The sequence below is a fragment of the Poecilia reticulata genome, linkage group LG13 (assembly GCF_000633615.1).
Source record: "Poecilia reticulata strain Guanapo linkage group LG13, Guppy_female_1.0+MT, whole genome shotgun sequence".
Taxonomy (NCBI): domain Eukaryota; kingdom Metazoa; phylum Chordata; class Actinopteri; order Cyprinodontiformes; family Poeciliidae; genus Poecilia; species Poecilia reticulata.
This window is the reverse complement of record NC_024343.1, coordinates 7,173,006-7,198,541: the sequence shown is the minus strand read 5'-3', so window position 1 is coordinate 7,198,541 and position 25,536 is coordinate 7,173,006. Positions and strand designations below refer to the sequence as shown.

The window sequence follows — 25,536 nt, the reverse complement described above, 5'->3', positions numbered from 1 at the left end:
GACGTAGACGAGCAGATAGTGTGGACCATTGATGGCTGTTCCACCAGAAGACTATTTTATTCAAATTGGAGCAGATCAAATCAAACTGTTTTAGTCCTGTCCTTTGCTCACCACATTTCGCTTCAGTACTACCCATAATTCATGGGGAGGAAGAGGAGGGAAGTAGGAGGGCGGGAGGAGTTTGCTCTTTAGCATCATTCAAAGGACGTTTCCAAACTATCGCTCAAAATGACAAAGGCAAAAATGGGGGGGGGGCAAAAAAAATGGGGGAATAAAGGGGGTTGGTAGCTTGGAACAATCATACTCATTCACACCTCTAGTGCCAATCCCTTCATCCCCACATCTTTCCCCTCCCTCCCTCTCTGAGTCCTCCAATTAATCGCAGTGAAAACATGTCTGATTGAATCTTTTCAAGCAAATCCTCAGGCTTGGGCTTTTGTTGGTMCACTCTTTGTCAACATCTATTAAAACAGACCTTTAATGCACCCGCCCTGGCCATCTTCCTTTTGAAATATGGAGGGAACAGACAGGAGTTGGTGCAGAAAAAAGAGAGTGAGGAATGAAAAAAAGTACACACCAAGGAGGGAAGGATGGAGGACAAAAACCTCCAGTGTTCACTGATCCCACCGTCTGCAACTTTAATCAACTGTATGCTAGACCGCTCCTCTTCCTCCCTCTGTCTTTCAGCCTGACTCATTGTCTCTCTGTCGTGCTCTCTCTGTCTCTCGTTCTCTCTTCCTCTATCTGCCTAATAATGGGCTGTTTTTAATGCAAGAGGCGAGCTCCACATCAATCATTCGCCCCAGTTTTCACTGCTCCCCACCACCAACACCACCACCATTGCTGCCGCCACCTCCTCCCCGTCCTCCGCTGCAATAAATATGCAAATGAGCCAGAGCCAGTCATTGGTAATTTCAAGCTTGGCTCAGTAGTGTTAAAAAAGGACACAAATGTATTAATTGCTGGCGGCCGGAGAAATCCCATTTTCTCTGGGCATTGGTTACAAAATTGGTATGAGAAGCTTTTTTAAGATATGGTTGACTGTATATGCATGTGTAACTAGGATTTGGAGAATGATAAATATAGRATTGGAGATGTCACTTTCAGGTAACTTTAGTGGTCATCATCAGTGATGCATGTGAATACATCTGATGGTGTAGGCTAGCTTCTGTTGGATTGGCCAAAATGAACAAAAAATTAAAAATATTCCGTAAGCCCCAAGATACCACATAATGCAGAAATAATCAATGAAAAAGGAATGTGCAAGCTTGAAACACAGCTGGCTTGCTTAATATAAGATTATGATCCATTGTGATTACCCACAATGGATCCTAAACACACCCTGCTGTGACTCCAGGAACTTATGCATGTCTGTGATTGGCTGTGTAGATTCAGGAATGTCCAAATGGGCACAGAGAAGATTTATAAAGTTAAGAATAGGAACTGAGTTAAATTTCAAAATACAAAATTACTACTCATATTCAAGGTTTTATTTTGCTACTTCAAGCAATTACTGCTAATAGTACAATATATGGAATACGTGAATACGTAAAGCCAAGTCCTTTAAAAAGTCATAGGTAACTTAGACCTTTGCTGGATAATCTTGAATCACACATGGAAACTTTTGTAAATAGTAACCACTTACTCTTGAGAGTAAGTGATAAATTTATTTTGCTGAGAAAATGCTTTATATATGTCAGAAGACTGAAAGCATGCAGCATATTTGAATAATAGTCTTATATTAATGAAAATGTGTGTGCAAAAAGGTATTTAGTTTTCTTGCTTTAGGAGAATTTATATAGGAATGGTCTTGGCATAGAGCTACTACTTTAAAAATCAAAGGTATGGCAACCATAAAAGAAGTTTCAGGCAACCAACCTGATATTTTTAAGTTTCTACATACCTTACCTGTTTTATATTTAWTGTTGTATTTTTGTAGGATATAATTTTACTTTTATTGGATGTAAAAACCTTTATTTGAAGAAAAATTGGCCTTCAAATATAGTTTMAAATATCACCCTTATAGTCACAAATTCAGACATGTAGGCCTCCAATTTAAAATAAACTAAATCTAAATTACATTGTCAAGAAAAAGATTCCATAAGCACACACTTGTCCTTAATCTTGGAGAAAGTGAAAACTGTCATAGAACTTTCCCTTTTGCTAATATGAAATAGGGAGACTCTACTTTTAGACATTTGTAAGTTTTAAAATCTGTGCCACAAAAATGTTATGATCAGGCAAAGATACAGGCATCCACACAGAGGAAGGAAACACAAGCGCACCCAAACAGGTGCAACTTGTCATGGACAACTCCAGTCAATGCCAAGATGCTGCTTACTAAAAATGTACAATATACCTASATATGTGCATATTTATTCATAATGTGCTTTTGAATGCATTGTTGTGAAGTCTATTGTACTCTATGCCTGCCTGTTTGCTTGTTTGTACTCTACAGTGAGTATGTTTGCCCTGCCACAAACTCAAAGAACAGCAAATGAATCTTCCTTTAGTGGCAGCAGTGCGAGACAACCTCATCCACAAGTCTCACACACACACATTGTATCCACACATACACATATCCACACACCCAGACTCTCTCTTAAACACACACACACACACACACTGCAATAATACTAAAAATAATAAATCGACACGTGTACAAGATGGTGTCCAAGGAATCTCATCTCTCCATAAATTAATGCTGTATACTTTTGCCACCACAGTCTAATTAATTCTTGTGCTGTTACACAAAAGGAAATGTCGAGTGACAAATGGGCACAGGACTTGAAAGCTGCCAGATCTGCAAAACATTTTCTACCCCAATTTATAAGCAATTTCACTGTAAATCATGGAGCAGAACTGGCTACTTTGGAAAGCAGGACAACATAGTAAGCAGAATAATGAGGGGCAGGGTAGGAGAGGAGAGGGATAAGAAAATGGAGAAAAATACACGAAAATTACAAATGAAATATTAATTCCATTACAATGTTAAACCAAAATTATTAGCATCGGTGAAACATAACTGGTGCCATGTTGAAATCTTAAGTACTAAATCCAGCAAAGGTAGGGACATTCTCTGACAGATTTAGTTAACTTGTATGAAGCCTTTTATTTATGAGTTTACTTTATGATTAAGAAATACCAGGAACCCTGGAATGAAGACTGAAAATTGGAACAAATAGATTTTAAGATGAAAAGAATTAAAATAAAAGTCAGAACAAATTAATTTGGCTGACTTTAGAGCACAATTCAGACCAGATATTCACATGAATTGAATAAAAGGGCACAGGCATTTTTTTCTGTCTGTCTGAAGTTAAATCATCCATTTTCTTACACCCTTGTCCCTCAGTGGGGTCGGGAGGGTTGCTGGTGCCTATCTCCAGCTAATGTTCCGGACAGGTCGCCAGTCTGTCACAGGGCAACACAGAGACACACAGGACAAACAACCATGCACACACACACACACACACACGCACACACACACAGGGCTAATTTAGACAGACCAATTAACCTGACAGTCATGTTTTTGGACTCTGGGAGGAAACTGGAGAACCCAGAGGAAACCCACCACGCACAGGGGAGAACATGCAAACTCCATGCAGAAAGACTGGGGCTGGGAATCGAACCCAGAACCTTCTTGCTGCAAGGCAACAGCTCTACCAACTGCGCAACTGTGCAGCCCGAAGTTAAATCAGACATAACTATTTTTTTAAACTTGCCTCAAATTTGGTCACTGTGAGGAATAACAGTATTTTTAATTGTACCACTTGGGTCAAACKTTTTGGGTTTCCTTCCACAAGATTCTCATTATAGCTTACTGGAGTTCTGGTCAATTTTTCCTGACAGAACTGGTGGAACTGGGTCCATTTTGTGGAGCACTTCACTTACACATACCCTTTCACTATCCATTTGGAAGATCAGTCTGTGCCCTACCTTTTACTTCCTGTGCTGAATTATTTTGATTTTCCAATCTTGTCAAACCAGACACTGATCAAATGTATGTAAACTTCTGAATTCAAAAAGAACATTACAAAACAAAATCTCTTAATGTTCTCATCAGGTTTTTGGGCATTTAGCAAATAGAAATAATTTTGGTAGTTCTAATCAACCCAAGACACCTAAAACAGTTAAAAAGGTGCACATCTTTTATTTGCTATGTAAATGTCTGGGTTCCATTTTTCTCCGCAATAAAAATGATTTCCAGAAATTTGAGCAAAACAACAAAAGAATAAGTTATTTCTACTAGACTCTCTGAATATTGTGAAATTAATGAAGATGGAATTTGTTTGTTTTTAAGCCAGTTGCTCTCCACATCCATTCACTTTCCTATGACCGAGAAATAGGTAATTTACCTTTTTCTAGGAAATAGGTAAATGACTGAAAGCATCATAGAACAACAATTAYAGTCACACTAAAGTAGAAAAAWTAATGTTCTGATATTGGAGAAAATGTGACTCTGTGTGTACCCTCCCCTGCTCTCACCCACAACAAAGGTTTCAGACTGTGGCTGGACAATGAAAATTAAAGATGCAAAATGTACAAAATAATTTATACATGTATAAATAAACAGACAATTCAATACAAGTTGCRACCAGCTGAAATGTTTTGCTGTTCAAGCTTAAAACAAAATAAAAATGTAATACTATTTAAAAGGAAAAAGTATTATAAGCATAAGTTTGWCTGGAACAGAGACGCATCTAAAATATGCAGGGCAGTGCTCCCTGAGGACCAGCATCAAGACGCTCTGAACCAGGAGCTGTCAAGACTTCTCAGTGGACAGGAGGCCTACGGAGCCCAATSATGACGGCCTGATTGGATCTCTGGGTGGAAGGGAGAAAAATAATTACCAAAAACAGTTGTCAGAAAACAGTTCTGGGTCATGCACATTCAACATAAAAAAAGAACAGGGGGATCCAGAATCAAAAAGCTGGGTCAAACACCAGGTAAAGGTTCAAAAGGTCATGGGACAAAAAAGATTTACTCACAATACCATCAAAGCAAAGGCATGGGCTATGGTCAAAGGTCAGGCAGGGATGACTAACAGGATCTTGAACTTGAAGGAAGGTTCGAAGGTTGCCTCTGACAACAATGTCCTAAGCTTGACGGTGTGACACAAATAGAGACCCGGCAGGTGGAGGCAATCAGTCAGATCAGATCCAGGTGAGGGAAAATGGGCGTGGACAGGCAGAAGTCAATGACAAGCCAGGAGAAAAAGCCTGAGAAGACACATGTAACGTGTTGGTGCCTGCTTTCTGTCTGTGCCAGGGGTTCAACACCAATCATGTAAAGTAGATCAGATAACGGACAATCCTGACAGACACCACGGTTTGATTTTACTGCTTAAATTTGCTGCTGATGTCCTGTTGCAGCAGCCCCACTCAAGATGCAAACTGTATAGGGAAACACTTTTTTTTGCAGTACCTGGAAAAGGTACTGGTGTGAAATCATATCAAAAGTTTTATAAACTTTTGATATGCTAGTGTAATAAGTATGCTTTTACATATTTATTGCAACTGTTACGATGTCCTGACAGAAAAATATGAAACAGATGATCTGTGAAAAACTTAAGTTCCTCTGTCTCCTACCTGGAGTCCTTTTGCCATCTGCAGAAATAAACCACTCCTGGTCAAAAACAGCTAATGAGAGCCAAGAGGAGGATCTTAGTGCTGTCAATCTAACTTGTGTTTGTGCTGCTCATATATTTCCCCTTGCTCTTTCCTATGCTACAGTTAGTTACCCACACTGGAGCCTTTCTTGACTCCTCTGGCTAGTTATAGCATGTCAACAAACAATAGCAGATAAATAGTTTTCCTGTGACAGAAAGTTGTTTCTCTGCTATTATGGCCAAAAAGTTTGCTATTGTGGCAGAAAGTTTACTTTCTGATGTTTAGGGCTGAGGACCTTCAACATCTGCTAGACCTTGTTCAGGATGTTTTATGAATCTGTGGCTGCCAGTGCTATCCTGTATGCTGTGGTGTGATGGGGCATCAGACACCATCAGACCAAACAGACTGTGCCACAGGCCCTCAACGTGGTTGGAGTGAAGCTGGACTCTGACAGTGGTGTCAGACAGAAGGATCCTGTCCAAGATGCAGGTCATCTTGGACAATGAATCTCATCCACTTCATGACATGCTGGATGAATACAGCAACAACATGCACCACAGAGCGCCACAGAAAAKTATTCCTGCTTGTTGCCATCAGACTTTACAATGTCCGACTCTGAGTAACTTGGATCTTAAATGTAATTTTCTCTGGAATTATAGATTAACATATAACATATTTCCATCTACATGTTCATTCATTCATTCATTCATTCATTCATTCATTCATTCATTCATTCATTCATTCATTCATATTCAGTCATAAGTTACTTACATCACACTTTTCACAYCTTGTCAACTAATAAGCAATTTCCCCTTTGGGCTCAATAAAGTATATTTTGTTCTGTTCTATTGGCACTTTGTGCAGTGTGAACACGAGTATCTTAAAACTTTTGACATTCTGGGATCTTTAGCAAATAATTTACTTGCAGTTTTTAAAGATTTTTGCCAACCAGACCGACTCCCAGACAGATTTAGAGTAAGGATAGTGACTCTTCTTCACAAAGGCAAACACAAGACTGGTTCTGTTGTGKGGATTGTTCTGGAGCCCGTAGAGACGATTGTGCAACAAATGATTCTTCATCAAATTGAGAACTTTACAGACACTCTGTTGTTTGACAGATTGATCAAGAGGATGCTCAGAGTGTCTTAAGTCAGATGCTTCTTCAGATCTGCTGTAATTCAGACTGCTACAACAGATGCTTCCTGGTCACACTCCTTGACATCTTCAATAAATCTTTTAAGAAGCATAATTGATTGCCAAAATTCCACATACCTTTGACAAGAAAAAGGTATTTCAAATGGAAATAAAATGAATTCAAGTGAAGTAAATTGAACAGCCTTCATATCTTGTCATTCCTTTCCATTCTTTGGTGAGAAAAAGAAGAAAAAAATTATTTGTTGATTACATTTCAAAGAAATGACCATGACAGTCCTGTTATGGCATCTTCACTCCTACTGTATTTAGTCAAAACAACATGGAGTTGACATTAACATTGGCATTGCAAGGTTGTGCTAATGTTGTGATGGAAAGCAACTCCTAATGCTGGTGGAAAGCTCCCTTTGACTGAGCATTGATTTTCACTCCACCACTCGGGACTGATTGAGGCCAATGCAAATAACAGGAATGTGATGGACAAGGACTGAACTACTTAATCTGAGCTTGAAACATGCTTGCATGCTTCTCAACACACTGAGACCCTTTATCAATGTCTGTTGACCTATGGGCCAATTTGAATGTGACTAAGAGTCTCAGCTGATGTGACAGTGACTGAAGAGGCCCATTGGAACCTATAGTTCAATGACTCATTAAGGAGGAGGTTACAAGCTATGTTTTCTGCATTTCATACAACCAGGCCTTTAAAAATACTAATTGGAGTGTAAATGTGTCCTTTCTCWGGCATCTGTTTTCTTTGTTCTTGTCTTGTCAGTGAAATCTGCATACATGCCATCAGTCATTTAGCTAATGACTGATAATTCAAATTTGATGGTACATTTTATGACGCATTAAACTAAATAAGATATGTTCAATACTGAAAGAATATGCTGTAAGAAAAATGTTTCTCATAGAAGAACAGGTGGAATAAGTGACGTTTTGCATCAATCAATATGAGTATCCTTCTCACATAGTGTGCTTGTGATTTKGTTTTTATTAACAAGTAAATCAGAAAACTTGTACTTTTTGTGGGACCGTCTCAGTAAAGGATGAGAAGTGAATTTCCAACCCTGTAGAATCTGTCACATTCAAAGCTCCACCTCTGCTGATCATCTTCTGCTCCTGACAATGGGATGCTCCTGATTCAACTAACAAGATCCTCTCTACAGAGAGCGCTGGGCGAAACATTGTTGTGGAAAACACTGACCACTCTCCCTGCTAAGTTATTTGTCTGCACTTTTAAAACACGTTTTTACTTTAACAGTCCTGTTGGGGCGGTTTATCTGCTTGGACACAGTCCACACCAATGTGACTAAAAGTTCATGTGTAGCTTCAGCAACTTATGCATTGCATGAACCATATGTTGTGGTCCAACTGTATTGGACTAGTCCAATACAGTTGACTAATGCTACAAAATCCAGCAACGTTCTCCACTGTTGCCAGCAGACTCCTAAAGCAGCACACTGAGGTCACTTTTCTGATCTCTAATGTCTCCATTAAAATAATGGAGACATAATTTTAAWCATGTCTCAATGTCTTTCACTCTCCATACTTTCACCCAGTATGTACCTGGAATCGTATCTTAGACTAAAAGATATGGCTCTGGATGTACTGTATGCTAAAACCAAGAACCTTGCAGCCGATCACCTCCATTTGCTCTGTGGGACTCAAATCACAACTTGGTTCATCTTCAATTTGTAAAACAAGTTCATCTTTTAAAAAATTTATTTGTCAGTTTTTCTGCAGAGTGATTCTACTTTAGTGATGATAAATCTCAGGAAAATGTAGGTAAAATTATAAAAATGATCAGCAGTCTGAGATGTGACGGTGTCTGAAATACCTAGAGCAAATATAACCCTTTATAAAGACTGGTTTATAGCAGCCTATAAACTCTACCATGGACAATAAAATTGGGGGAAGCAAAAAAATTCTGTTTATTCTGTTATTTTTGATGATTATRACTTGAGCCTTCAGATTATATTCTCTTATATTTAAAGTGAAGAAGACATTGTAGCTAAGTTTAAATYGAGGGGAAAGAGAACCACAGAGACTACCGAGACTGTACAACCTAGACTGTGCATCAATGACAAGGATTGAGTCRTAGTGTCAGACATAGGAACTTAGAATAGAATTAGCCTCTATTGTCCCACAGAGGAGAAATTCAAGTGAAGCAGCTGCATTAAGATATCTAGGTTCACACATAAGATTTTTACCAGTAGCCACAAAKACATTTCTAAAAAAGTGAAGCATTTATTTTTAACATGAGTGCAAAAGTAGATGTTTTTGTTTTTGCAGGAGTGGAGGGTAAAAGAAAGAAGTCAGTTTTTCAGCCTTGCCTATACCTACCATCCACAGTGCAGTGCTCTCATGTGGTTGAAAGACATGAGATTTGTTTGTGCATGTCACCCTCCTGCAGAAGCTCAGACCTCAAAAACACCACATTAACTTTTATGAGACGCAGGCAAGAGAAGGGACCCTAAACCATGTCCTATCTTCTAACAATGATTAATGACTGCCAACTGTCATCCATGCATCAAGAACAGAGCCATACATCATGCAATAAGTACAGCTGGCAAATACTGACAAGTACACTGAAGCCACGCCACAGCGTAGACCTAACAGCACGTTTGACTGTTCACCATGTCTAGATTTAATATTCAAGTACATGTGTTGGAAAAATGCAATATGCAATGTACAATTTTGACAAATAGAAAGAAAAGTCAACATGTGCTTGGGCGCACACACATGGGTACGCACACACACTTACACACACACACCTCAGTTCTTGTATAATCCGTCATCTTGCCTATTTTTTTAATTCCTGTTAACTGCATGGTTGCATGCCACTGCATCGTTCATTCTAATGGAATTGAATAACAGAGTTGCTTGATTGCACTCACACAGGCCTGCTTTAATTGGAATAAATGTTTTTTTTCTTTTCCTTGGAATTTTCAGGTCATATTCTCAAACTAAGTTTTAAGGCTTTGTATTAATTTGCATAGATGTGTAACATAGAAGAAATATGAAGAAATGTAAAGTCCCAATGAATGGACATTTAGCATGCAACTCATTTTGAATCTATGTATTTWATGTTCCCTTCCAAGTGACATACAGTATATAGTAATGACACAATTACAATGTACTTTTTWAAAATGTTTTGTATTATCTACTTAGCTACAGTATGCTCCTTTTACTTTTACAGCATAATTATGATTTTGATTTTTGTTTTTTAACAAAGCCTTGTTTGATTTTGCTATTTAAACCTATAGGAAGTAGAATGGCATGAGGTCTGAAGGAAAAATATGAAATTACATTTTACAAAATGCTCATTTTATTTCATGTTTTCCAAAAACATCAAATTGTTGCTGTAGAAGTGTTTTCGATATTGAATTTAATGTATTAAATATTACAGATCACAGGCACTTGAACACAGAACTGGACACAGCCGAAAGGTTGTATTCCAATCAGAAGGGCGGTGTCAGCMAGGTGAGCCAGTGTCCTCCAGAATCATCATCTTCTAGAGGTGCAATCAGGATATTTAGTACACATCTCTCCTCAGGTGTCTCATTAAATATAAACCTTGTATGTAAAAATGGGGTCCAACMTACCCCACACACGTAAAACTTGTATCATTTGCCATAATCCTTTACGTTTGCMTTWGTCCTCGCATGCACAAGGGATAAACAGCAGCAGGCTTTTCATTTAGACTGTTTAACATAAAATTGAAATGTAGAAAGTGAAAAATAATGTAAGTCTACCACAAGATCAGTTCTAACATATTTGTTTTAAGAGAAAGATCAGAAAATAAACATCTATGTGATTCAGATGACATACTGTATTTTGCTCCCTGAGATCAAACTAAAAACCAAACCCAAAAAATACATCCAGACAGTAACTTCGAGGTTTCCTAGGTCTGAAAATACTTCAAGGGACACTCTTCTCCATGCTGGTAGTTGAATTATTCACACTCCCCACCTCTAACTCATTCCATCCATCCTGCCTGATCCTGTTCAAAGTCACAGAAGACTAGAGTCCATCCCAGCAACCCTTGGGAAGGAACCAAGATGAACACTGGGTATGTCACAAGGCCAGCAGATTACAAACAACCAAATATCTATACCTAAAGGCAATTAAAAGCGAACGTTAATCTAAAATGCTTTTTCTTCTTTAGTTTGGGAGGAAACAAGATTGTATACCAGTTTCTATCCAAAGTAAAGTTATTGTGTTTCCCCYTGATACATTCTATGAAGTCAAACGTTCTTCCTCAGGTTTATAAAAAGTTTATGTCACGAAATATTTTTAGCATTTTAATTTAAAACTGTATTTTTGTCACTGTATACCCAATGCATTCTTTGGCCTATAGCTAGGTTTACATAATTAAATCTGAAAATCTTGACCAGCTGCTCTGTCCAAAGCCTTGGTTCCCTTGGGCTCCCTTCCTCAGTCACACAAGTTAGATTAGTTGGTTATTTCCCCRAAGGAGTGTATGTTTGCATTTTTGTTTGTTTATCCTGCTTTTYTCTGGGTCATCCTGTGGTAGGCTGGCAAAAGGATCGACCAACCGGGTGTAAATGATCAATGTATGAGTCTTCCATGGATCTCAGCCTTCATCATGTGCAACTGTCAACTGTGATGATTGTGTAATATAAATTTTATTGCTGTCTTCAACTGACTTTAAGAGGGTAAAAATAAGATTAATGTAAAAAAAAAAAAACAATTATTGAATTTATTTTTTACACAAGATCATAAAGAATAATGCTATACMCTTCAGACGGTCATGCCTCTCCCTGTCAGCATGACACTTTCCTATTTGTAGCTTGAGCTGATGCTTAAACAGAAAATATTACTTGTTTATTTTTCTTGTGAACTGAATATTTGTTGTGTACAGCAGTGAAAAATGACCGGAGGACCCCAAAGAGCTTCACATTAAATTCACTCACACACACATTCACATGGAGGAAAGCTACTGGACAGTAGCTGGAGCTGCCCTGAGGCACACTGACAGAGGTGAGGCTGCCATGCATTGGTGCCACTGGGAGCTCTAACCGCCACCAGCAGGCAAGGCGGGTGAAGTGTCTTGCCCAAATTCACGATGACAGAGGCAGGTGGAGCGGGAGTCGAACCAGCAACAATGCACTAAATGCTCATCAGCTGGCACATTGACAGCCAGGACAGATTAGTGTGCAAATGCAATATCCACCCTCCACAAAGTGAATTAATTGGCTAATGATTTTAAATTTGTTAGGCACATGAGGTTTGAGTTGCAAATCTCTATTTAATCCAGGTATTCCCCCCCTCAGGATAACCAAAGGATTGCTGTAATTATCTTCATGGCTTTGTGTGATGGGTACTGCAACATGGTGCCAAACACCTGAAGCTAAAGTTATTGTGGGTTTGGATGACAAAGGCTTTCTGAAGAGGTTCTATTTAGCTACGCTCTCAAAGACACACAGATAATATGGCAACAGAGAATCCAAAGAAAATAACAAGAAAAAAAGCTATTTGCTCAACGACAAGCCTATATGTCAGCTTTGAGTTTTTTTTTTTATGTAAACAGATGGGCTTAACCAACACATGAACACTGACATAAACCTGCACATATACAGGTCGTTTATGTGCAGAACTAAAGTGTGAATTCTATGTTATACCTCTCAACTGTAAAATGAGACACCAAGTTGTAGCGAAGTACTAGAGTTCTCACCTATTTCTGTGCATACGTCATACGATACTGCCTATAGATGTCACAATCATCAGACAGGTCAACAATTATTTAACGTCCCAAATGTTTAACTTTATCGCATATGCTGAGAACAGTACCAGATAAACAGAAGTCAGGGGTTATCAGATGCTTATCTGCCTTACTTCTAACAATCATAATATTGCTATTCTTAGCGTTATACTTATTGTCAAAATCACACCATATTGGGAGCAGACCCTTAGTAATTGTTGAAGGCCAGCCCTATATGGGCATAGTGCAATATTATTTCAGTAATATTTTAGATGTACTCAGGTTATTGGTCATTAGGTGGAACTGCAAATATAGATTTTTTTTAAGAAGCTGGTATTTTCTCTTTTGATGCAAAGATCACCACAGTAGATCAACTTTCACAATACATTTCTTCTTGTTTAATACAATAAAAAAGTGCTGTGCCATTTGTACACAAGACAAAGAAGAGTATGCCAAGGCAAATATTGTTTTTGTTGTAAGCAATTTTGTATAATCGTTGGGTGGTTAATACATAGTAATTTCCTTTCAACTATAAAAGACAAGAAACACACGAATGCAAAAAGCAGCTTGAGTAAATTATGAACAGATTTTGCACTCAACTGTGTATTCCATATAATATCATGATGAGAAATTGCCAGTGCAATCATACACAAATAACTCTTTGAGAAAACCCTTGCCCTGAGCAAAAAACACAGCAGTTGGTCTCCAATATGTGAATGACAAATGACTATAACTCAGTGGGTCAGATGGTGCAGACACACTCCATGCTCTGTGCTAATCAGGCCAACCTACAGACCTCAGATACCATCAGGACATCCTCCAGGGGGAAATTAGTACTTTCCAGTTTGCTAAACGAGTATACATACTTTCCTCCCTGGGTGAATGTATTGTTTGCTCTATGGGTAATTTCCTTATGTAAATTGTACCACAGTGAGTCACATACCAATTATMAGGAAAACATTCAGTTTCATACTGACTCTGAGAAGCAAATCAAAGGCACATTTACAAACATTTTTCTCAAAGTGGAGCTCAATATTCTTCATGCTGTGACCGATTCAACCATCAAGGCATGAGGTGAGGCGTGTATGAAAACTGGTGTTAAGGCCAAAGACATCAAACTGAAGACTGTGAAGTAAAGTAGTTAGGAATAAGTTGTTTGTTTCAAATGTATTCTGGAGCCTTACAAGGATTTTCTCCTTCAAAAACAGTTGAGTTTAATCTAAATGTGAGTATGAGCTCATGAGAGCGTAGCCTTTGCGTACCCTCTGGGATGCCAGTTGGCCCCACCTATCACCTGTTAATTGTGCTTTCTCTTGGTACTTGTAAAATGGATTTTCCAATTATAAAGTCAGAAAAACAGTAAGAACACCCCCTGAAGTCAGACTTCCAACTGGGAGATTTGAAGCTAACCGAGATTAGTATCCAATGTGACGGCGCAAATTAAAGAAGTAGTCAAGTTACCGACATAAACTATTTATTAGCACTTCTGACTGTTTCTTTCTCATTAAACCACTGGTACATGTAGTGCTTCAAACTATTTSTGAACATGTTCCTTTTAGTTGGGTAGTAAAATAGAAAGAAATATATTAGTATTGGCTTGTTTTGCAAACAGTAGTTAGYGCCAAAACAAATAGGGGTAACTGGAACCATATCARGACTCCTCCATGGTCAGAAAGAAAGATTAGTCAGAGACAAGAGAGAGACATTTTGAGAGCAGACAATGAGAGAGCATCTCCAGTGAAAATGCACAAGAGGGGGATTGTGAAAGAGCCAGGAAATGGCATATATCAAGCCAAATCAGCCTGATGTCAGTCCACACCAGCAATTTCCGAGAATGACTTGAGTCTAATGTTTCAGGAGAGGTGGTTTAGGGAATATCATTGGGTACTGTATGTGCCCAATACAGAAGAAATGTATTTAATCAATGCAAATGAAATATGTTTATCAGTGTTCCATTTATTACTAATTAAAGGCAACTTTAAACATGTGGGTTTTAGCCCTGACTTTAAGGAACTTGATGTTTTGGCTCTTTTGCAGTATTCCAGATTTGTGGTGCATAAAAGCAGGCAGGGCAGGTGAAGTGTCTTGCCCAAGGACATAATGAGGGAGTTGGACGGAGCGGGCTTGAATGAGTAACCCACCAATTACCACCGTTGCCACCATCGGCTGTCACTGACTGAGGCAGAAGTACCATTCAGGGGAATAGATCTGATGAAAAATGTAATCAGATTTACACRACTATCTGTGACAAGACAGACGTTTGAGTTAGACATTGAGTCTATCCAGACCCTCAAAACACTACACAGGAAATTGACTTGTATTCACACCAACATCCACTGAAAGGTTCGGCAGAATTGAATTCTTTAAACTATTCAATGCAGTTGATGTACAACTGGCAGAATGATTTGACCAGCACAACTTCCATATTTTCAGTAAGCTAGAAAGGGGGTTTAGTTTTGGGAATGTACAGCATGTTGTCAGTAGTTATGCAGAATTAATCAACTGGAGGAACAGCTGTCAATGTTTAAGCCAAAGTGTCCTTGCAACACAGTTATGGAGGCAGCAGAGACACAGCAGAGACACAGATATATGCTGCCAGAGGTCTGTGCTCTATTCACACAATTAGGTGTTGGTCAGGCTACTTGTTGTGCCATGCTCTTCAGCTCTGGCTGAAAGATAAAAAGRGTCTAGACATGGTTTAGTTCTTCCATGAAACAGTAACATTTGAACTGTTTAGTGTACGTCCGCCACGTACACAAAAGCAGACGCAAGCAGAYGCTTGGTGTATGTCCAYCACGTACACCAAGATGGAYTTCATCAGATGGACATGACTGGAGATTTGCCGGTCTTTGGTGTCTGTGACAGAAGGCATCACATTTTTGGAAGATTTGTCCAGTCTGTGCAGGAAGAACTTGTTTCATCTTTTTCCTTAGATTTTAAATGCCCAACTGTTGAAGRGAAAACATTATGAAGAAATGTGATGTTAGGGAGAACAAACATAAGTAATAGGTTGTCTGGAAAGTAAAATTGGGAAATTTGGTGTTTAGGAAAGGTAATCAATGGGAGAACGGAGATGGATATTTTCCAAGCGAAGAAAAAKGGGATAAAAGTTATGAAGTGGTAAARATTGTGGTGGCACCAAAGCTGAAAACAATCTGACGATGTGTAAACTGAAAAAATAATGTATTTTKTGTTACCACACACAACACTGCATGATGTCATGTCAGTTTTTCTCTCATGAGTATACCTACAACTAACTCAGAAACAAATTCCCCTAAATGTACTACTGGTGCATACTAACATTGCACCTCTTCATTTTGTGAAGACACACTCTGCACTTGATTTAAAATATRACATCTGTATGATATGGTTGAATTGACGTTTTTTTTGCAAARTGCCTGGAGATGACATTTATTGTGAATTGATGCTAAATAAATAAACATGAATTGAAGAGATACAGAAAAATCACACAAAACACTTTCAGTTCAAAGCACTGCAAAAACAAATATACTTTAGAACTGGAAGAATAACAATACTTTCTAGAAATGTCTGTTTGTACTAAAAACCACCAAAAAAYGTGGTGTCCTCCCTTCATACTCACTGGGTTGGATTCCTCTTTGTTGGGTGGAATTTGAAGATCCAATGGAAGCAATGTACACAGAAGCAATGTACCTTTTTGTCCCTGTTGCACAAACTTCTCAGATGGCTTTGGAAGTTAGCACCTACACTACCAGCTGCTTTGTGTTCCAGCCACATGGGTGGCAGAAAAAGCACMGTGACAACAAAATTGTATATATGGAAGTATTACCTGTCGAGTCAGTGGAACAGGGACATTATGCTGGTCTGCAATCTGGATCATCATGATTGGGCTGACATGATGCATTTATTTTGGGGCTATTTCAAATTCAGGTGCATTGTGTTTAGAGACACCCTGAAGTCAACACAACGCAGCAACTCAAGAACGACTTCCTCCCTTTTCATAAGTCTAAAACATACACACAGCAGGGTGTCTCGCTCATAGCACTCACCTTCAAAATAAAAGTCTACATTTACTTCACCAGTCAGAAATCACATACTGACAGGCACCAATGGTGCTTTTTGAGAAATATTGAGATCTTGTTATTTGCACCCCCAGCAATAGAAACTACAATGACATATTTGTATTTGCTTATATTGATAGTGGATGTGATAATTAGATCAGTTGATRTTCACCACATGATAAATAGATCTGTAAGTCAGGAAGCACTTTGGTTTTTGGATTGTTTTGTCACAGGGGACTTTGAAATTCTCACTAGTATAACTTTCTGCATACACTGTGWGAGTTTTGGTCTAATTATCTCATTGTAGGCCAGGCTACATCAAATATATAGGCATATACACATAATATGCTGTAACTTCACATAATGTAATAATACATGTCATACACCCATGGGAAAACAAGCACACACTTGGGTTCAACTTTATYAAGACATGCTATCTGTGATTCTCTTCTCTGGCTTTGCTAAGAAGAACGTAATAAATATCATCTGGTCTGTAGAACCATCTACCACAGCAGTAAATATAGTTGTTCTCTAACTAACTTTATCAATTGGTCMMGTCATTGCAGAAGGATTTTGTTCCAGTCTTTTCCCCRAAGTAGCTTCAGTTCATTGAGGTTTGCAGATCTGTATTTCAGAGCAGCACTTCAGTATTTCAGTCTTACCGGGGTCTGGACTTTGATAGAGCTACTGCAATGGTTTGTTGATACTGCAAAGCCAACAAATGGCCCAAAGCTCTCGCCTAATTAGAAGTGGTCACACTTGCAGAAGATAAGCTCATTCACAGCCTTTAATCATCAACACCTGCTTGATATGTTCTGTTCAACCCAGTAGAAGCAGACAGGGTGTGTCTAAGTGTTTCAAAACACATCACCTTTTTAAAATAAAGATTGACTGTTTTTGTTGTGGTTAGATTTGAATTATTTTTTAATCTTGTAAGAATTGGCTGTCATATTATTTCACATGCAAASCCTGACAATTAAAGGTGGCTGTGCCTTTTTTTTCACAGACTGTATTTGATAGCTTCTACTTTCCTTGAACACAGTTATCAACTTGTAGACTTTAATACCATCTCAGCATCTCCCAGCAAGAAAAATCTAATCAAAGGTTCCTGCATACATGCTTCACAAACAATCACACCTGATAAACCTTTTTAGGTGTAAGGGAAACTTTGTTGCTTTCRAAATCTATATGTTTTTATCCCTGATCATTCCTAAACTATTCCTGTAAAACAGGAATTGTTATTGAAGCRTCCAAACTAACAGCTCATCAGCTAAGGTCGCCTTATTGGTCTGCAACATGACTGTGTATCAGTGAGTTGTTGACAGTTAAACCAGGGAAATGTGGCTCAGAGATCAACCAACCTGCTCCATTCATTAACAGRTTTTTCCCATTTYTACCCAAGAAATTGCTTCCTCCATCATGTATCATTTGTTTTCTCAAAACGAGGCTCTGTGCCATGCTCTTGTGTGCAAACACCACAATCACTCTGAGTGGAGGGGGCGCTTCCAGCTGAGCCACTCTGCATTTAAAGCTAGCAGCCAAATGCTTCTCATACAAAAAGCGGCTCTGCAAAAAAAACCTCTCAGTTTGAATGCAAAAATCTTAGTGTTCACCCGCTGGGTCTGTCTTCCTATTGGCACAATATTTTGGCCCCCATTGTAGCCTAAAGTAAACCATTTTGTACCATCCCTCCCTTCGCTCCTCAAAGCATTTATCCCCATGTCAGTTCCCCTCATCATAAACCAGCACATACAGTGGAATTATTTTGGTTCCCAGTGGGTGTGTGGGCTATTTAAACGTCCTGACTCAGAGATTTAAAATGTCATTTAAAACCCATTCACTGCTGTTAAGGCCTGCTTTATTTAATTTTTTTTTTCAGTGTGAGACTACAAGGTCAGTTTCCACCAACAGCTGATGAGCGATCAATACAAGATTTGAATTTAAAGAACCAGGTTCCCGGGGGGCTGGTCAGTTGCTGGTGCAAGATGTAACCATGAAAAGGGTGGGGGTTGTGAAGTAAGCCTAGGGGCTAAACACAGACCTATATCCCTCCAGCCACCCTCCATCCCCACCTTCCACTCCACCTCCATAAGCTTGGTTAACTCTCAAGACCATGATTAATTCATGGTGGATTACAGTCTGGAGGCAGGGGAGAAAACTGGGATTGCAAATGGTCCTGGCTGCATGCACAGGGTTAGGGAGATAAAGACTTCCCAAAATTCATGCCACAATCCGGCCGCCTGACTTGCTTTTGCTACATATATTAATTTTTTTTTCTCAACCCTCCTGCAAAAGATCCCGACTGAGTGTTTGGGTTTCTTGATTATTATGGCATCTATTTTCACCCCAAAAATACGTTTGTAAAAATCCCCCCAAGGCACCGTAATGCGCTGCACGAACAGAGAGCTGCAAGGAATTATAACCCACGCATAGCAAGCAGGAGAGCTGTGGTCACGGCAATTTCCACATTGTCCTTCACAGTTACACAGCTAACTGCTTATACTTACTGGACGACCTCAAGGAAGTAAGTGGAAGAATGTGAGAGCGGTGCCAACGCAGTAGAGAAGAATCTGCATCAACTTAAGTTGTGGAGTTACTCCCCCTTGTGTTTGCCACAAATGATTTCTTCTGCTTGGAAAACATTTAAAATCAGCTGAAAATATTTGCAAGAACTGGTGCGACAACTTCTAAGCTGGCAGATTAACATCACAAATCTCCCTACAATGCACCCATCTCCACTTCCCCATCAGACACAGGTTTCTGCATTCTCATTTTTTCCTATCATTTTGCAGTACATGTTATTTTATTTACACTGAAGTGTTTTTGAATCCCTCTAATCAGAGCTGAGAAGTGTTCGCCACCATGCCTGCAAAGGCCAGTTATTTCACACATAAGCTGAATGCTTACATCAATTTATGTATGAAAAGCATCTATAATGAAATAAGAAATGTTGACCAACAGGACTCCACTGGTCTAACAGTGAATATCTGCATTGGCTCTGCTGTCTATATAGTAATGTGACAATAATGAGGGAAAACTACTCCTGAGAAAATACCTAAAGATGCATTCTGTATGTTTTCTAGTTTATTAGCAATACAATTCTGTCAACATRTTGAATTTATACAGTGAATGGTCTAATATGCTCTGGAGGTCACATAAGCTTCGGTTTATTGAAACAATAAAAGACATATAATGAGGGCTTCATACTCAAAGAGATGTAGCCACTGACAGCTGCATATTTGACCATCAATTTTTAATAGTTTGGATTTTTCTTCTTTGATGACACAAAAATAAAACCTAAGTATGTTTATAWTAACACTGCATTGTCAGCAGACTAAAAATAATTCAAAGTCAATTTCTTCTTTTTAACACTTAGAATTTGTCCCAACACAAACCGTGACAAGTGCAAAGCACTTTAACAGTATTTGTGCTATAATTTAAAATTTGGCAAATGTCTACTTTTCTTTCGTTTTTATTGTACTTTTTTTTTCCTTTTTCTGTAAACAACATCTTGTACAAACTAGCACAGTGAAGCACAACCCCAGCAAATGGATTTTTATCTCCATACAATATAAATGAAATCAATACAAAAGTTTGGTTGGTTGCTTGGAACATTTTTATAATGATCAAGAGGTTCTAAAACGCGTTTCGAGACTTCTGGACTCCTGAATTTCTTAGATTACGTAAACAGTTGACTGTTTGAAGTCCTACTTAGAACCCCAGTAGAGTATTTTTAGAAGGTAGACTTCATTTCAATATTTCAAGTTCATCTCCATTTTAAATAAAGGGCTTGCAGTCCACTGGGGTGTTGAACTGGTTTTACTGCATTTTGAAGGCAGCAGTCCTCAGATTTGGTGGAATTAGTGAAATTAAAACAAACACAGAGGCCTTTTGCAGAGAATATACTGAAGTGTTCCCTGGCCTTCAGCAATGCTTTGAGAAAAGATCAGTATGGCAGAGCCTTGAGAGGCTGAGAGGTCTTAGGAGTGTGTGAATATGCAGGGACACACAGAGTGCCTCTGACACAGTCTGAATGCCACTTAGGCAGGTCAGTGACCCTCAGTCCCTTCCTTCTTTCTGTAAAGCTATCCAAGTCTTTGACAGTAACAAACCATGTTTTCATGTCTGAGACCTACAACGGGAGTTTTCTCAAAAACAGCTGAGTTGTTTGTCTCTTTTTCAACGCACTTGTAAGTGTGAAGGGATTTGGTTGCAGGGGGCCACTGATAGGAAACAGCAGGGGCAACAGGGCATCCTGTGGGTCCAAATAAAGCAGGATGGGGGCTGTTTATCAGTCCTGGCCAGTTACTTTTTTTTCTTTTGTAAATAAGGTTTTCTGGATGATGTAGCATGGGTGATGGATTAAACAAAAAAGCCATTAAACCACCCACACACATACAATAATGAACACAATGTTTTTAGCACAATTTTATGAGTCATCAGATTTTCAAGAAAAAAAAATGAATAAAATGAGAAAATGCAACATAAATAAATAAATATATTTAAAAAAAACAGTCTATAAAGTTGCCCCTAACCCTGTCATTTCCTGGACTCTACTCTGAGGGTCCACAACAACATCCTCCATCTGTGAATGTCTGGCTGTTAGTCCTCTGTGCCAGAAAGCTACCACACAGTGCCCTCGTTCATTTCTGAGGCTTGGTGAGACAGGTGGTTGTTGTATCCGCTGCCGTTCAGTGACAGTGAGGTAAAGGGTGGACTAGGGCCAAATACTTCAGAAGAGATGCTGTGCAAGGGCCCCGGGATGCCAGGCTCTGGGCTGGGAGAGTCCCCTGGGTGGTGAGACATGATATCAGAGAAGCGTTGTACGTCACTGGAAGGGTGGTGGCCTGGCAGGGGGTGGTCCATACCCCCCAGAGGGGTGCCTGTGGGGCCCGAGGAGGGGACGAAGGGTAGATCAACTGGTGTCTGGGCCTGTGACGATGGAGGGCCCTGAGGGAAAAAGTCGTAGTTCCCTCCAGGGCCGTAGTACTCACTTTGATAATCTACAGATCCAAGAGCAGAGGAAAATAAAAATGAGCATCAGCTCTGACTGAGAACAATGTGAGAGCAAATGTGAGTCCAGGAAGCCTGAGAAACTTATTGAACACACATCGCCTGATTTGTATGAAAGACAGAGAGGGAAAGACCCTCGCTATGCTGCATTAGTCACAGACCATGTTATACTTAAATCAAAACTGCAGTTGGGTGGGGAGAACGTAGTGAGAAAATTAATTAAAATGGGGGCCATTTCACCAGTGGTCCTACCTACTGAGATTAACTTTTTTTTAACTCAAAGAATAATATTACAGACCCCTTTTTTTAGAAGAAAAGAACATTATCTGATACTTCAGAGCTATAGAAATAAAAAGAAGATATTTTTTATCAAATAGTTCTGCTGTAAATTAGCTTTTCTTCTCAGCCTGTTAATAAGTTAACTTTCCTGGAATAAAACAGATGCTTTTATTTTCAAATAAACTTTCTAGTGCTAAAGCACAGGTCTTGCTGAAATAATAAAAGCAGGAAATCATTGCAATATTGTTGATCTGGTTGTTAGAAATATTATTTGTAATGGATATATAGTTTAATTTAAAATACTGTTGTAGACACGGCTACCCAGTTGCGTTTATCTTTTTGTCTATTTTCTATGTACGGGGCAGAAAATAAAAAAGGAATCTACAGATCATTTCATGAAAAAAAGGAACAACCGCTTGACTAAAACTTCGACTGTAAAATGTATCCACATTTTATCAAATTCACTAAATGAAATATTTGTTTTGTTTTGCACCTAATCCGTACCTCCATAATAGGAGAAGGGCCCGTTGGGGATGAGCTCACCAGGCTCCAGTCGGTCCACTAACGTCCTCATCCGCCTCGGGCTCCGGAAGAACGCGTGCCTCCGCGCGCCTAACGCGCTCAGCTGCTTCATGCGCCTCTCTTTGGAACGTCGGTTCTGGAACCAGACCTGCGCGTGAACACGAAGATACATCCGTTACGTCCCGCCACAAGGCTGCTGCTGCTGCTGCATGGCATCATTTTGGTTTCAGGTCAATATTTTGTATAAAGAGATCGAAATGGGGAGGAGGGGRAGGGGGGGGGGCGGAGAGGTTGCTGTGAATAAATATATCTAATTGAACATAAATTTGTTTTTTTTTGTTTTGTTTTTTTTGTAAATATGTTGCGCAAATAATCGTCAGTGTGCAAATATTTCCTCATTGAAAGCAGAGAGTAAACAAGCTTCGTGTTTGTTTTGGCCCCTGCTCCGCCGCGGCTTCACTAACTGCGCTCTTTGTGTGTTTTGCAGCATGMGTGATGATCTGATACATTAAATCCTCGAGGCTCTGCGGTGATGGGGACTGCGGCCAATTATCCGCACAGGACTCAGAGTCACATCTAACCTGCCTAATGATCTTTTAACCCCCCATTTACTCCGACTGAAGGCGACAGCGGGGGGACTTCAAATCTCCAATTAATACTTAATAGGAGGGTTGTTACCGATATATTACTGGGTTATCATTTAATAATCTATAGAGCAGCTTCCTTTAATTATGCTTCACCCTGCACACCTACTCCGGATCCCTCGTGCTTTAACATGTTACAAAACCTTTTTACTACTTTATACTCTCAACAAAGAGTAAGCTCACAATACTTCACAATATTCAAATATTAATAATAATAACAACAACAATTTTTTCCCATTTTTTATTCATGAGTATAAAACTTTAAATAATCGTACAATGTCTTGCTTCACTGTATTTTACTGCTGCAGCTGCCTACAGATAAATTATGATTATTACAATAATATTGCTAATTTTCTGTCGGCCCTTGTGTAACTCCGGGTTATRAGGAGACGGTCTTGAAGACTCTTGAAACAGATTTGCGCTTTTCCACTTGGCTGGAGAGGCTCCCAGCATGGCTAAACGTGGTTGCAAAGCGTGATGGCTGCGCTGTGCCAGAACTCCCAGCGCTCCCAGCAGCCGGCACCAGTTGGCGGCTTTCGCCCTGTTGTGCGGGGCCAACAAACAGAAACCTCCCCTATAAATTAGCCCATTTCCAAATGAAGCTGACTATTTGAGCCAATGTTCAGTTCTAATGAGTTCAACGTGAGCGCGGTGTTTGCAGGGAGGAGGTCTCTCTTAACGAGGGGTGAAGGAGGTGAGAGGTCCGCGGTGGGGAGGAGAGGGCCCCTCCGGGACAGACTGGTATCTTGGCAAAGATTCTTTTTTTTAGTAAAATGCAATCTGTTACTTCACACCTATTAGGCTTATCGCTGCCTGACACCATTTAGAGAAGAGAAGGTGTGAGGGTCTCCTCTGCTCACGTTCAGGTGGCCCCTGAGTGTGATGTTCGGTATGTTTAGGGACGTTTCGGAACGATTAGGAATCCTGTTTTTTTTTTTTTTTCTTTTAACGCAAATACCCTGACGCTCCTCTTACCTGGATGACCCTCATGTTGAGGCCGGTCTCCTGAGCCAGCTGCTCTCGGATGTGTCGGGTGGGTTTCGGGGTGGCAGCGAACGCCGCCTTCAGGGTCTCCAGCTGCTTGGCCTTAATGGTGGTCCGAGGGCCGCGCCGCTTTCCGCCCAGGTTCTGGTCGTCGTTCTCGTTGTTGACCGTCTCCTTGTCGGAGAGGGCCGCCATCTCCGTATCTTTTAGGACAACGTCGTCCTGGAGTTGGTCCTGAGAGTCCGGAGATAAACTGGGATCGCTGCATGCCGTTACTATAGTGGAAACAGGACAGGAAGGGAAGAGAGGACGTCCACACCGTTCATTACTGGGGACTGTCACTGGTGACATACTGGTCAATTGAAGGTGGGTGACCAGAGATCCGTGGGACAAACACGCAACCTTACAGCAGATTGCAAAGAATGCCTTCTAAATGACCAAACACTGTCTGCTTTAACGTCGTTCGCAAACTTTTTTATAGCAGAAATACGAAGAATTCAGCTTCATTTTTCTAATTTAAACATCTGACATGAGATTTTCTGATCACCTCATAAATAACCAAACAGATCCAGACACCAAAATCACTGCGGATAAACACCACCACCAATAATAATAATAATAATAACAACAACAATGCTACTACTACTACTACTACTACTACTACTACTACTACTACTACTACTACTACTACTACTACTACTAATAATAATAATAATAATAATAATAATAATAATAATAATAATAATAATAGCGGTAGAATCAACACCTCTCCGGGTTTGTTTGGGTGTCGTCTAATTCCTGGTCCATCACATAAAAACGTTAATGTGAAGCTGAATTCATCATCATCATTTACTGCAATTCAAATCCACGTTCATTCATTTGCGTAAAAATGTGCGCGCGCACATGCAGACAAACATGCACGCCCACGACAGAACCTTACCTGACAGGAGGTTCGTGTCTTTTACACTCATGTTACTGAGGTAATCGTCCTTACAAACAAATTTGTTCTCGTCTATGATGTAGAGCTCTTCGCCAGTGGAGAGCTGCTTATTGCACATCATGCAGGTGAAACAGTTGAGGTGGAACACTTTGCTCCGGGCCCTCCGTACCAGGTCGTTCGGAGAAATTCCCTGCGAGCAGCCGCCACATTTGGTACCGAACCGCCTGCAGAAAGAGAAACAACCAGGTGTGGTTAGAGCCGAGGTTAATTACTCGTTTTCCTTTCCTTTTTTCTATTTTTCTTTTTGTCTAAACAGGTTAAACGATTTACATCTTTGACACCTCGGTGAGTGCTGGAGGTTTTACGAGGGCTGATTAAATGCAGTTAATGTCAACACTTATGTCCACACACATCCTATACCTAAAAAAATAAAATGAAATGAAAATAAATTAAATGAAATAAAGCTAAAACTGAGAAAAGGTGCTARTGAATTTATTGTCGGCGGAACAGAAATCGTTACAAATTCATGATGTTTTTAAAATATAAAATTGTGATTTTAGGGTTTTACATGGGACTTTTAAAAATTATTCCTATGGCACTCAGTCAACCAAGGACAAAAGGGATG

At 39.6% G+C, this 25,536-nt stretch overlaps 1 protein-coding gene across 1 annotated transcript; it reads right to left on the bottom strand.

The window, feature by feature from the left end:
- Nucleotides 1-19,600: 19,600 nt before the first annotated feature.
- On the bottom strand, nucleotides 19,601-25,179 carry lhx1a (LIM homeobox 1a; the record flags this gene model as incomplete). Its single annotated transcript, XM_008425244.2, has 4 exons — nucleotides 19,601-21,532; nucleotides 22,326-22,491; nucleotides 23,963-24,246; nucleotides 24,912-25,179. Coding segments are annotated over 4 exons (1,098 nt in total), but the record flags the coding sequence as incomplete, so codon positions are not given.
- Nucleotides 25,180-25,536: the final 357 nt, after the last annotated feature.